Source organism: Aethalodelphis obliquidens, unplaced genomic scaffold (genome assembly GCF_003676395.1).
Source record: "Aethalodelphis obliquidens isolate GAN/ISIS:26980383/991018 unplaced genomic scaffold, ASM367639v1 scaffold6, whole genome shotgun sequence".
NCBI lineage: Eukaryota > Metazoa > Chordata > Mammalia > Artiodactyla > Delphinidae > Aethalodelphis > Aethalodelphis obliquidens.
In genome coordinates this window covers 9,587,603-9,601,095 of record NW_020837950.1, presented here as the reverse complement: position 1 = coordinate 9,601,095, position 13,493 = coordinate 9,587,603, and the positions used below count along the sequence as shown (strand labels likewise).

At 35.8% G+C, this 13,493-nt stretch overlaps 1 protein-coding gene across 9 annotated transcripts in view; it reads right to left on the bottom strand.

Moving 5' to 3' along the window:
• The window catches only part of ATP8A1 (ATPase phospholipid transporting 8A1), a 238,991-nt gene that overhangs the window by 130,222 nt on the left and 95,276 nt on the right, over positions 1–13,493 (bottom strand). For all 9 annotated transcript variants that reach the window (XM_027103059.1, XM_027103063.1, XM_027103060.1 and 6 more), the window contains 4 exons: positions 10,272–10,344; positions 7,790–7,895; positions 6,110–6,192; positions 1,753–1,802 (listed from right to left, as the gene is read on the bottom strand). In XM_027103059.1, coding sequence (XP_026958860.1) covers positions 1,753–1,802; positions 6,110–6,192; positions 7,790–7,895; positions 10,272–10,344 — 312 coding nt within the window. The remainder of the gene's footprint in view (positions 1–1,752; positions 1,803–6,109; positions 6,193–7,789; positions 7,896–10,271; positions 10,345–13,493) is intronic.

Below are 13,493 nucleotides of genomic sequence, written 5' to 3'. Positions count from 1 at the left end.
TCTCTGACACAGATGACCACTCCCTCCTGGAAATTATCCTCTTCCCTTGGCTTTATGTTCTTACACTCTCTTTCTCTAATCACAGAGCAGTCTCTTTTGCTAATTCCTCTTTGCTAATCAACCCTTAGAGTTACTCGTAGTTCAATCTTCAGCCTTTTTTGTTTCCCTTACTCTATTATTATTTTATATCCAGGAGATCCAACTCACGTTCATGGCCTTTAAATACCATTTACAGGCCAATGACTACCAAATTTATATTTCAGCCATAGGCTTCTATGTGTCAGGCCTCTATAACCAGTTGCCTACCTGACATCTCTATGTATATATATATATATATCACTGGCATCTAAAACTTAACGATTCAAACATCTCAGCCTCAGCATCTATCCTGTATCCACCATTTGTGTAAACAGTACCTCCATCTACCCAGTCACTCATGCCAGGAACCCTAGCCCCTCCCCCTCTTTTCTCCTGCCGCATCCAATTCATACCAATGGCCCCCTGACATCCCTGCAAAGGGTATCTGCATTCTATCAACTCCACTTTATTTTCTCTACCATCATCCTAGTGTAAACCACTCACGTCTTTCAGAGATTATTTTAATACCCTTAAGCCTCCCCCATCACAGCATCCTGAAAGAGCTGCTAACTTTGCTTTTTTTTTCTTCACACACTTACCACTTACATAGTGTTTCTAAGTGTGTGTTCGTAAACAAACATATCCAAATGCTAATTGATACACTATTTATAATATATTACAGACATAATACAAGTAGGCTTAGGACCAACAGTCACTTTGATGTGGAAAAAAAAAGATGGGGGATACACTTTGAGAATATTCTATGACAGTTAATCATCCAACTTCTTCTTATGCATTTTTCTTTGACCCTTTCAGTGCATATAAGTGAAAAAAACCACAATGTTTAAATAATAAATTAGATCCCATTACTTTTGATATTAACGACTGGCATGTGGTCACTCCTAACCAAGACAGCAACAAATGTTGGCACAGAAAAGAAAATGCCTCTTAGTGTACAGACTTGCCTTATGTAGGAAAAAGTTCAAGAAAAAAAGTGGACACTTATTTCCTTGAACAGCAGCATTACGTCCTGAAGATATTTTTAAGTGTCCCCTGAATGATGACACAATCTTTATAAAGACCCTCTTGTCTGTAGCTGAGGTCATTTTGCCCCAAGAATGTAGGTTAGTTGGGAAACTACATAGTCACGTGGGAATAAAGAGCCCAAAACTCATAGAGATATCACTGACCATAATGGAAGGCCTCTCTTATTTGACCTTAGGAAATAAAGTAAGTAAAATAATCCTTTTGCTTTCTGCCCTTGCCTACTACATGGGAACTGGTTTTATACCTAACAGAGAGATGGGTATCCCAAGACAATTAGATGTTATAATGAACACTTAATTAGAATGGTGGGTTCCTGACTCTGATTCATTTTCATGCTAAATAAATCTTGGCACCTCTAAGTATAACGATATTTCCAGATCACTGTCTTGGTCCTATACCCCCTACAGTTGTAATGCAGACAGTTATGTTCAAAAATATTTTTATATTGCCTCTAGGAGTAATGCCTTACAAGACTCTGAAGAGGGCTGTTTATGATTTACTTACAGATATGACAATTAAAAATTGCATTGAAGATTTTAATTTAATATTTGGTATAAATAAATTTAGTTAAATAAAAATGGAAGGAAATTTATGTCATACATACAAACCACAGAGCAGATGTTTTACCTGGTGAACTCCAAGACATTGAGCAATTCGTATCTTTCTTCCTGCCCCAGCTATGAAGAAAAGGAAAACTTGATTACATAGAGTTGGCATCTTTGGCTTCTTGGAAATAAACCCTAGTCATGAAATTTTAATGTAAAAAATGTCAACACAAACGAATTGTCCCTTCTGAAATACATCATCTTTAATTGAACTTACTAACTTTTCAAGTTAAGATGGAAGACTGAACATACACATTTAATTTTCATCCTTCCCAAAGCCCCATCAAAACTACAGAAAAAAAAAACCCACAAAAAACACTTCAGAAAGAAACTTGCAATGGCAGGAAAATAAGAGAAGAGAAAATTGCACGAAAAATGTGGAAACCAGAAAAGAGATCAGTGAGAAACGCATCCTTAGCAGATACAAGAAGTTTCAAAGCCTGCAGTAGCCATGGGAAAAGCTGAGAACCAACCCGATTTGTACCACATAATCCCTAAGAGGCTGAAGGAAGTGGAATAGCAGGTAGCTCTAGAACTGGGAGGAAAGAGAGGGGCCTAAAATGGGAGGACTTGGAAAGAGCTACTAGAAAAGCAGCTCTGGGCACTGGCTCTTCCTGCATACTGGCAGAAGACCGACGCTTTGCTCTATAGAGGGTAGAACAGAGGCTCTTTCATCTAGAAGTCGACCGGCACACTTGAAGATACAGCACTGTTATCACATTTGTACTAGAGGCTAGGCCCCAGTGACCCCAACCCACTTGGCCCCCTACCTTCTGGCAGTCAGACCTTTCCAGGTAGAAATCAGAAAATGAATCTCTGGGGAATTCACAAGACCAAGAGAAGCCCTAAAGGTACAGACAACCACGACTTCCCAAAGGAATCCCACCAGACCACCCCACAGTGAAGCCCAATGTTGACAAATACCCTCATGCTCAGAACGGCCATACCAGCTTTCAAGGTCTTCACTCTTAACCATGAGAAAACCAAAGATTAATAGATATTCGAGGACAGCTATTAACATGGATCATAGATACCCAAAACAAACAGATAAGAGCAATTTGGAGGAAAGAGAATTCAAAAAGAAAACATCCATGTCGGCCTGTGGAGTGTCAGGCTCTGGGTTTCTTGATGGACATGAGGGGCTGGTGGACAGGTCCTGGATGCCTCTTCCCTCCATTTCAACACCAGAATGAAGTGGTGTGTCATATGCTTTCTATGGGCATTTTCTGTTGTCTCATTGGAACTGGATTACTGTGGCTTCCTGGTGGCATAAAACTTTTTGCAGTGTTTTATACCTTTGCCAATATTGCTGTACTCTCCAGTATATGCTTTTTAATGGCATTCATGAAGCAAATGAAGAAAATGTTTGAAACAAAAAGATGGCTTGTACAATTGTTATGTTTTTGTGATTATTATTTAGGTCCTGTATACTGCTCTTTGGTGGCATAGGAGGAGACTGGCCTTATGATTCTGCATTTTGAAGCTCTTGTCAAAGATCTGGCATAGTCTATTATACATCCCATATGCAAGTGTTGCAGTAATTAAATGCTGTTCTTTTCTCCTTAGTGGAGAATGGGAAACTCTGGAAAAGAACGTTGAAAGTTGATATTTAATTTTTGGTGAAGTATCATTTTCCCATTGCAATAATCAAAACAACTATAATGACAGCTTAAGACCACTTTATATTCCAGTAAAAACCATATGCTTATTTAAACTGTTAAATGCTTGTAATTGTTTAAAAAAGAAAACGTCAAAAAACTATCATTATTCCTCCCAGAGAAGAAACAAGTACAACACCTGTGAAACAAGAACAGGGTACTATTAAAAAAAAGAAATACTGAAAAAACAATAAAAGCTTCTAGAAACTAAAAACATGATAGCAGAAATGAAAAGAAAATCAACAGAAGTCTGAGAAGATAACACGGAGGAAAACTTCCAAAAAGTAGAACAAAAAGGCAAAGACATGAAGAGCAGGACAGAAAAGTTAAAAGATGCGTTCAAGAATTCTAAAGACAGAGAGCAGAGGAAAAAGAGGGAAGGAAAATGAATAGACTCATTCAAGAAAATTTTCCATAATGGAAGGATATTGATTTCCAAATGGAAAAGTGTCCACTCAGTGCCCAGTACAATGGGTTAAAATATTCTCACTAAGGACACTGTCATGAAATTTCAGAACTCTTGGAACAAAGAACATCCCACAACCTTCCAGAGAGATAGGGGTGGGCAAGTCACAAAGACTGGAGTCACAGTGGCTTCTGACTTCTCAATTAGGTGTACTGGAAGCCAGGAGACAGAGGAACAGTCAAAATTCTTCAGGAAACTGATTTCCACCCTGGAGTTCTACATTCAGCCAGACTACCAATTAAGTAGAAAGATAGGATAAAAAATGTTTAGGCTTGAAAGGACTAAACAAAACAAAACAAAAAACCAAATAACTTTCCATGCACCTTTTCTCAAGAAGCCAATAAAGAATGTGTTCCACAATAAAAAGAGTAAGCCAAGAACAAAGAAAATATGGGATCCAGGAAACAGAAAATCTAACACAGAAGAGAGGTAAAGAAAGTCCCCAGGGAGACAGGAAAGCGATTCCTCCTGACAACCACGAGTAAGACTGAACTGTCCACCAGGGCAGCTTGGAGCCCTGAGTCAGGAGCTAAGTTTACTGAAGGCTGTCACTACTGTGACTTCCGCTTCTCTAATAACACTTTTTCAATAGGATGAAATTGACAGAAAATGTGTTCTATCAACACCAGCGAGCTTACTAAGAAAGAAGTTTTGACTTATAGGAAATAGAAAGTCCAAAACAGGAGACAATCAAAAGGAATTCCAAGGGCCAGAGAAGCAGGCAAAACTGGCCCAGACCAAGGAGAATGGAGGACTTCTGGAGGGATGTCTAAGGGAAACAACTACCCACTGGCAGATTATCTGGTGTAACTGTACCAATAAAAGTGCACTAAGAAGGTATGGAACAATTAGTAGTAGGTAGAAAATCAAGCAATTGGAAAAAAGACAAGAGATTCATGTTTAGAAAATAAAGAAAAAAATTTATTTTCAGGAGATAATTTTGTATCTGGAAAGACAATATTAAAAAAAAGAAAATAGGGACTTCCCTGGTGGTGCAGTGGTTAAGAATCCGCCTGCCAATGCAGGGGACACGGGTTTGAGCCCTGGTTCAGGAAGATCCCACATGCCGCAGAGCAACTAAGCCCGTGCACCACAACTACTGAGCCTGCGCTCTAGAGCCCATGAGCCACAACTACTGAGCCTATGTGCCACAACTACTGAAGCCCACTGGCCACAACTACTGAAGCCCAGGCGCCTAGAGCTCATGCTCCACAAGAGAAGTCACCGCAATGGGAAGCCCGCGCACCACAACAAAGAGTAGTCCCCGCTCGCTGCAACTAGAGAAAGCCTGCACGCAACAATGAAGACCCGATGCAACCAAAAATTAAAAAAAAGTATGCATTCCTCTGTGTCTGATTTTTTTTCCCCAGTATAATGTTTCTGAGATTTATTAAGGCTCTTGATGAATAGATATTTTACTCTTTTCTATCGTTTAGCTATTCCATTGTATATTACAATTTGTTCATCCATTCGCCTAGTAATGGATATTTGATTTGTTTCTAGTTTTTGGCTACTCTGAATACAGCTGCTATGAACATTCCATCACACATCTCTCTGTGGACATATGCTTTCACTTCTCCTGGTTAAGTATGAGTGCAACTGCTGGGCTGGGTACATGTTTACCTGTGTTGGAAAACTCTAAAAGGATTTCCAAAGGGATTGTACGATCTTACACGTCTACTAGCAAAAACAGGTGATCTACTTGCTTTGCGTTTTCATTCACATTCGGTGCTGCCAATGTTTTTAATTTTACCTTTTTTGTGGGTATGCAGTAGTATCTCATTGAGACTTTAATTTGCATTTCCCTGATGACTGATGATGTGTTCTCACGTGCTCGCTGGCCATTTGTATATCTTCTTTCGTGAAATGTTTGTTCAAGTCTTTTGCCCATTTAAAAATCTGGGTCCAAATACTTGTTTAACCAAATATTGTAATATAATTATAATACTATTGGGAAGGGATGGTGAGTCAAGAGAAATAACTCCTCATTTAATATAACTGAATAGAAAGTCAGTAGATATGTCTAAAATTGAAGAATCAACACATATATCATTCATCAAACATTAAAAAATATATATAAGATGTGTAAATGTCTGAAGAAATAGCTAAAAGAATAGAAAGTTTTTGCTTCTGGAGAGGAGAACTAGAGTTGGGAACCTCTATTCTATTTTGAGCTTTTTTGGTATTATTTTATCTTTGAAGCTAAGCATATGTAATACTTTGATAAAAAACAGACTTAAAAATAAATAACTTACTGAATCTATAATCACTGAGTCAGGTGTTCTTCCAGTGAAAACAAAATTCAGTTGCTTGGCTGCCCTGACCAAGGCTCCTTCATCTGTTTTAGGAAAACAGGACAAAACAAATATACAGTGAAAAAAAATTACCCCAAATACGAGAGAAAGACATTATTGCAATCCAATTTTCTGCTTAATTTTAAAAAGAATTAAAATTCTTTTTATTCTGGCTCCTTTTACTGAAATCCACTTCTTTTAAAATTATACGACAATGCCAAAGGAATGAGTAGAATGATCTTAAGAATCTGAGACACATATAGACCCCAGAGTCATATTTCTGAAGATTAAGTTTCACTGTTAGCCAAACATACCTAAGAAGGATAATTAAATATACCCCTTGGTCCAGCATATTCTCTGGAAAACTTTTCTCAAAATGAATGATGCATAAAAAAATGAGGAAATCCTACATTTGCCAACAACATGGATAGACATGAAGGCATCAAGCTAAGTGAAGCAAGCCAGACAGAGAGAGAAAAATACTGTATGATCTCACTTATATGTAAGATCTAAAGGGAAAAAAAAGAAAACAAACCCCAAACTCATAGAAAAAGAGATCAGATGTGGTTAGCAGAGGTGGAGGGTGGGAGAAGGGGCAACTGGAGAAAGGTGATCGAAATGTACAAATTTCCAGTTTTAAGATAAATAAGTACTAGAGATACAGTGATATATGTAAATTATTTCTTAATAAAACTGGAAAAAAATGAATGGCATGAAATTGCCTTAAGTTTTATCCTTTTCTTCCTAAAATGTTTAATGTAGAAAAACTAATACTATTAATGTTGAGGGGTCAACTTAAATGGATATAAATGGACTGATGCTTTGTTCTATTATATATTATTTACTTACATCACCCTGTTACATCAGACCTTCTTGTTTCTTAGGGAAGGGTGTGGGATAAAACATTCACATAGTTTCTATCTTAATGATATGAGATGTATCTTTTGGTTTTTAGGAATTTTGTACATTCTACAAGGGAGCAGGTGCTGGTTGATAATACAGTTTAAAACACTTATTAAAAAAGTTCCCCAAAGTGTGTTCATTCTTTCCTGAAAGCTTACAATCATCAAATTGACTATTTACCCAATTTTTCATTGAAAATAAGCCTAAGTATTAAATAATGATAACTGTGCTAATACATATTTTATGGAATCCCTTCAAATGTGTAAAACTTTTCTCATCCAAATAAATACACAACGAACTCCCTGATTATCATTTCCAAGAGAAGACAGCAAAATTGGTATTCTAAAATGCGCTCTATTTAAGCAAACAGATCTTCCTTTTCCTGTCTGCTTATGTGCAAAAACAGTTTATGACTAACAGTTTATTCTTAGTTATTTATAAAGAAGGGAGAATTTACTATGTGTATATATAAAGTACCATTTTTTTTACTTGTGTGAATTTTGTTATTCAAATTTACATGTAATTTATGCCATATAACAAATGTTACACAAAGTTATATATTTTAAAATATATATATTTAATTTTGAAAGCCAAGGTTTATCTAATTAGTAAATAAAATGTGTAATCTGAAAAACATAACTTGTTTATTTTACTTCCTCAAATTAAATTTTTCTGAACAATCTCAAATTTCAGAACAATTTTCCAGCAAGCAATACCTCACAATTGCTTCATTTGTACCTGGAGATGCTGCCTGGTAAATAATCTTATCACCTTCCCGCTCTGGTACTGCTGTGTGACAAACTGCCATCATTGTAAGAAATTCACATATTATAGGTGCAGTTGGCTGTAAGAAATAAACACATAATTTAGCCACTTTCGTTTAAACATTTGACACTAATGATAGTAATACTACTTCATGCATATTTACTAAGAGTGCAGCTGTTAAATATTGAAGGTGTGGAAGTCAAGAAGCCAACAACTATTATGAAGAAAAAATATTTTTAACTAAAATCATTCATTCGTGCACCCTCTCATTCCTTTTCTAAACATTTATATAAGACCACTTTGTCTTGTTAAATAGAAACCGTACAGCGAAAAAGGCAGATATGGTTGACTCTTGTTATTAAGGACGGGAGAGAAATTCTAAAATGTTCATTTACCCGGTTCTAATTCCTGATCAGATCTAAATTTTAGGCATCTACTCTTACTGTGGTTCCACTACTTTGGGTTGAGGTGACGATGGCAGGGGATTCCTCTGTAAGGTTTGTCCTCTCTTTTTGCAAAAATGGCAACCGTAACCTGATACACGTTTTACTAAATAAAAAAGGATTGATTGAGAAGTCCTTTATACAATGGACTCTCATGGCCTGAGGAAGACAAGATCCTTTCTGCAAGAAAGCAGTCAGATTTTTAAAATTAAACATCTTCTTGTCTGGTACCTGATGAAGAAAAATGTCATTCGAATTAATAAAGGAAAAATATTCCTCTATGCTCTTGGACCAAAAAAGTGAAATGACTGGAAAGGTAAATCAGAACATTATTTGAAAAAAAACTGTGTTAAGCCTCGAAGAGCAGACAAAACAGACAAGGTCCCTGATATGTGAAGATTTGACTAGTGGGGAAAACAGAACATAAATAGTACGCAAGCATTATTTATTTACAGTGTGAAAAGGGCTTCAAAGGATAAATGTGCAAATATCATATAATATGATATAGGCCAGTCTGTGGTTGTTCTCATGACAATGTGATCTTTTTTTTTTTTTTTTTTTTTTTTTGCGGTACGCGGGCCTCTCACTGCTGTGGTCTCTCCCGTTGCCGAGCCCAGGCGCCGGACGCGCAGGCTCAGCGGCCATGGCTCACGGGCCTAGCCGCGGCATGTGGGATCTTCCCGGACCGGGGCACGAACCCGTGTCCCCTGCATCAGCAGGCGGACTCTCAACCACTGCGCCACCAGGGAAGCCCTGACAATGTGATCTTTAAGTTGCTGAAGTTTTAGCCTCATGAAGAACTAAGCACAGTTTTCCAACAAGCAGGAATCACACATGACTGAAAAGGTCCTAAAGAAAGAAAGAATGAAGTGTGTTTGAGAAAATAAAAGAAAGCCAGTGTAGCCTGAGGAGAAAGAAAGGAAGGGTAGCTCCACGTGAGGCCGAAGACTTAGGCAGGGGCTGGACCATGTAACTTTGTAAGTTGAGAGGGAAGCCCTCTGGCATGGTTTTAAACAGGAGAGTGATGGGACTTGATTTACATTTGCCTCATTCCAGCTGCCACGTGCAACAAGAACTGGAGGGGGTAAAAAGGGAAACAAGGAGAATGGTTAGGAGGCTGCTGTAATCCACCTGGAGGATACCAGTAGTCTGGACTGGGGTAGAGAAAGTGAGAATGAAGTGAAGAAGACATTTAGGATATATTACAGAAAGTCATATTGACAAGGGCTTAGTGACTCGTTACAGATCTGGAGATGGAGGGGAAGGAGGTATCAAAAGCAACTCTAAGTTCCTAGAATGAGTAATAAGACAGTTAGTTGATGGTGCAATTTACTGAACCTGAGAACACAAGAGGGAAGAGGTGGGCCTAGGTCTAGATTTTGTGCATCTGGAAGCTCATGCTTTGTTGAAGGCAAAAATAACCACATTGCTAGGGCCCTGCCCAGGGGCAGAGGTGGTAAGTCCATCAGTGCTAGGAAGGGACTAGGTTTTGGGGTGATGAGCATGAGTTCAAGTTCTGACACATTGAGCTTGAAGCGATTGTGAGAAAAAATTGGGGGTTTAAACTTAGGAGACCATATCATTTGATCGGATGGAATTTTAGTTAAGTATCAGTAACTTTCATAAGTGGAATGTTCACATTGGGTGGCAGATGTCCGAAGTTCTTATTGCATAGATTTAGCACTGGCCAGTAATTCTGAGCAGGAAATTCATTTCTATAGATGTTTTGAAATTGTTAACAATGAGTTGTTTCATACAAATAGAGTTAGAATTAATATATAATATTTTTAAAAAACAGAATGTTGATTAATGACAATTGTTAAAACTAAATTTCTAACAACCATGAATTCATGTTGGCCAAGTAAAAATAATTTAGAGATAATAGATTTTGCTAATTATCAGAAATGATCATGAAACTAAAAAAAGGAATATTTAAACATGGAAGATAATTCAGAGAAACACTCATTAGTTTTCATTTATTAATGAAAAGATAATAGTATTATGTTGCTTACATGATTATTTTGGAGGTTTTCCAGCAATGATGAATCACTAAATGTTTTTTCATCTCCAAACTGTGAGCTCTGCCTAAAGGGAAAAAAATTGGAGCAAACTTGGTTCATTTATACAAGCCCACTGATCTGTTTGTAAGTTACTTTTTAAAAAAAATTTTGAATTTTATTTATTTTTTTATACAGCAGGTTCTTATTAGTCATCCATTTTATACACATCAGTGTATACATGTCAATCCCAATCTCCCAATTCATTCCACCCCCACCCCCACCAGCCGCTTTCCCCGCTTGGTGTCCATGTAAGTTACTTTTAAAATAAATCATTATGCCTGCAAACTCTTAATAGATTAAATATAATTTAGTCTGCACTTCTAAATAAGACATCACAGATTTCATGACTGAATCATAAAATATTTTCAAACATTCTAAAATGTGAAAGTCTTTTGCAGTGTAATGAGTCTTTTACAGTTCATTTTCCTGGGGTAAAATTATGTTGTAGTCACATGAAATTTAAAAAAATTAATTTAAAAAAAGTAACAAAACTGCTGAAATACCTGGAATTGAAATTTTCTACTTCCAAAATTTTTCCAAGTTTAAAAATTTTTGAGAATTAATGGAGGTATTATAAAAAATAATATCCTTTAACTTTAGCCATGAGAAATTATTTGAAGTGACTAATACCACATGATTATCATATGAAACTAAAATATGAATAAACTGTTTACATATTTCATCAACATCTATCTATCACTAACAAATACCTGATATATTTATGTACATATCACATTTACTCTGTATATAAGGAGAACAAACCATAAAAGTGCATGGGGTTTTGTGTTGTGGTTGTCTTCAGATCAGCAAACATGAACTCCATATGAAACAAATCAAATCAGAATTGCTTCTATAACCTAGCTATTACTACTCTCATAGCCATGCGATTTAATATCAAAATGCTGAGATTCGAAGGAAGGACAAGAAACATTTACGTGGAAGTGTCAAACCCCAAGGGTATACTTTGCAATGTTCAGTGAAAATATATAGATCTAAAGCTTTTGTGCACAGATGGAAATATCAGAAATCGCTGAGGAAAAAATAACATGTTCAATACTAAATAATTGTAATCCAGAAAGCTTTTAATCACAGTTTTTACAGGTTACAAAGAGTATTATCAGTGTCAGTGTCCCAAATATCAAGAGTTTCATATTTTAAAGCCAGCTGCTTGAAAGGAAGGAGAAATCATTAAAAAAAAAAAGACTGTGAAATAATTGAACATAAACCATATTGTCAATATATGTATTTTACCCATAAACCAAAGAAGGAAGTTAGAGTGTTTATAGTAAAATATGTCTTTATTTACATGTAATAGTCTGGTCTATTAATTCTCAAAATTGTAATATAATTCAGCTTTATTAGCATGTAGTAGATCAGAATTTTCAAAAACATCAGTGGGAGGCAGAATAAACACATTATGTTTTATTATTATTACTACTACTATTATTTCTCCTCCTCCTCTAGTTTTAAAGATGAAAGGGAAAAAATCCAAGAACTTTTAAACAACTTATCAATGGGTGGACAGAAAAAAATTAACATACATTTCTCCTCCAAGTAATTCTCATTACTTAAAAATAGTTAATTATTCAAGTCTCTATAAAATTTCCCTGTTATTTATAAAATGTATTATTAATAGTTCTTAGCTATACTTCCCCACTTTTTATTAGATAATAATTATTGAAATGTCAAGGAATATTCACAGTAACATCTTTCATGTGGAGATCTATTTTCCCTCTAAAGAATTCCAGGCTAAAAGCCTTTATAAATCTGAAGATATGTCTTATTAATCTCACCAGTAATTCTTTCATTTCATAAATCACAGTTAACACAATTGATAAAACTTTCAAATGTTTTATAACAAATAACACTAGATATGCAATTGAAATATTTATTAATACATGGACACATCCTGCCCTCTATTCATCAGTGAAGCCTTCTGACAAGGATAATGCTAAATAACTCTTCTCCCAGGAAGCAGCTTCCTTTCCAGGATCATAAAAACCACCAGCAATTCATCTGCTAATCACATAGCCTGGGTTGGATAACTCAGGCATGGAGCTCTCACTACCCCTCTCCAAAATCTCACAAAATGTTCACTTTTAGTAAAAGTAAACAGATAAAATTAGGAAGCTCGAGTCATTGCAAAATAAGGACCAACTGCATTAAATGTAAAATAGTTTTAACTGTTAGTTGACAAAGCTATATGAATCTGGAAACTGCTCACAAATAAAAGTGCAAGCCAACATCTACATTTTGTTAAAATTTTCCATAGAAGTTTTCAGGTGACACTTTGCCTCAAAAGGAGACAAAGAAATTATGGTGTTTTGCAAAAAGTAATAAGGCAGGGGTTGTAACATTAAGGTAAAGAGAAAACTGAGCAGTTAACCCACAATGTCATATAATTTGCAGCTTCTTGTAGGCTGATTTAAAAGCTGTGATACATTGTAAATAATTATTTCCTGATCATCCTAATATGAAGAATCTATTTTTTATAGCAATAAAAATTGAGAAGATTCAGAATTTTATGAATAAATATAAATTAGAATAAATATGGCCTAATCAGCATTAGTTAATTTCTTTTTTTTTTTTTTTCCTTTGGCTGTGCTGAGGGGCATGTGGTATCTTAGTTGCCTGACCAGGCACTGAACCCTTGCCCACTGCATTGAAGTGCGGAGTCTTAACCACTGGACCACCAGGGAAGTCCAGTATTAGTTAATTTCATACATGACAGTGTGGACTATGAAATCATGTCAACAAGAGAGTCATCAGAAAAAAAGGAAAAAAGTTCAAGCCATACCTTTTACCTTAAACCAATGGGTGAATGACTTAATAAAAGTACTAAAGTGAAAAATAATTATTTTTAACTAAGTTAAAAAATAACTTAGGAGTAGAAAAGGTCTAAGTATTATACGTGATTCAGAAAACAAAACAAATAAAAAAATCTGACTGTATAAAGCTAAAACATTGCTGCATAGCGAAAACTATTGCAAGCAAAGTCAAAAGTCAAATGACAAACTGGGAAAAAAAATATTTCCAACACATATAATGAAGGTTATTTCACTTAAAATAAAAAGGACTCGTAGAAACCAATAATAAAACAATCAACAATGCAGTAAAACAATGAGCAGAGGATATAAACACACAGTTCACAAAGAAGGAAATCCAAGTGGCTTT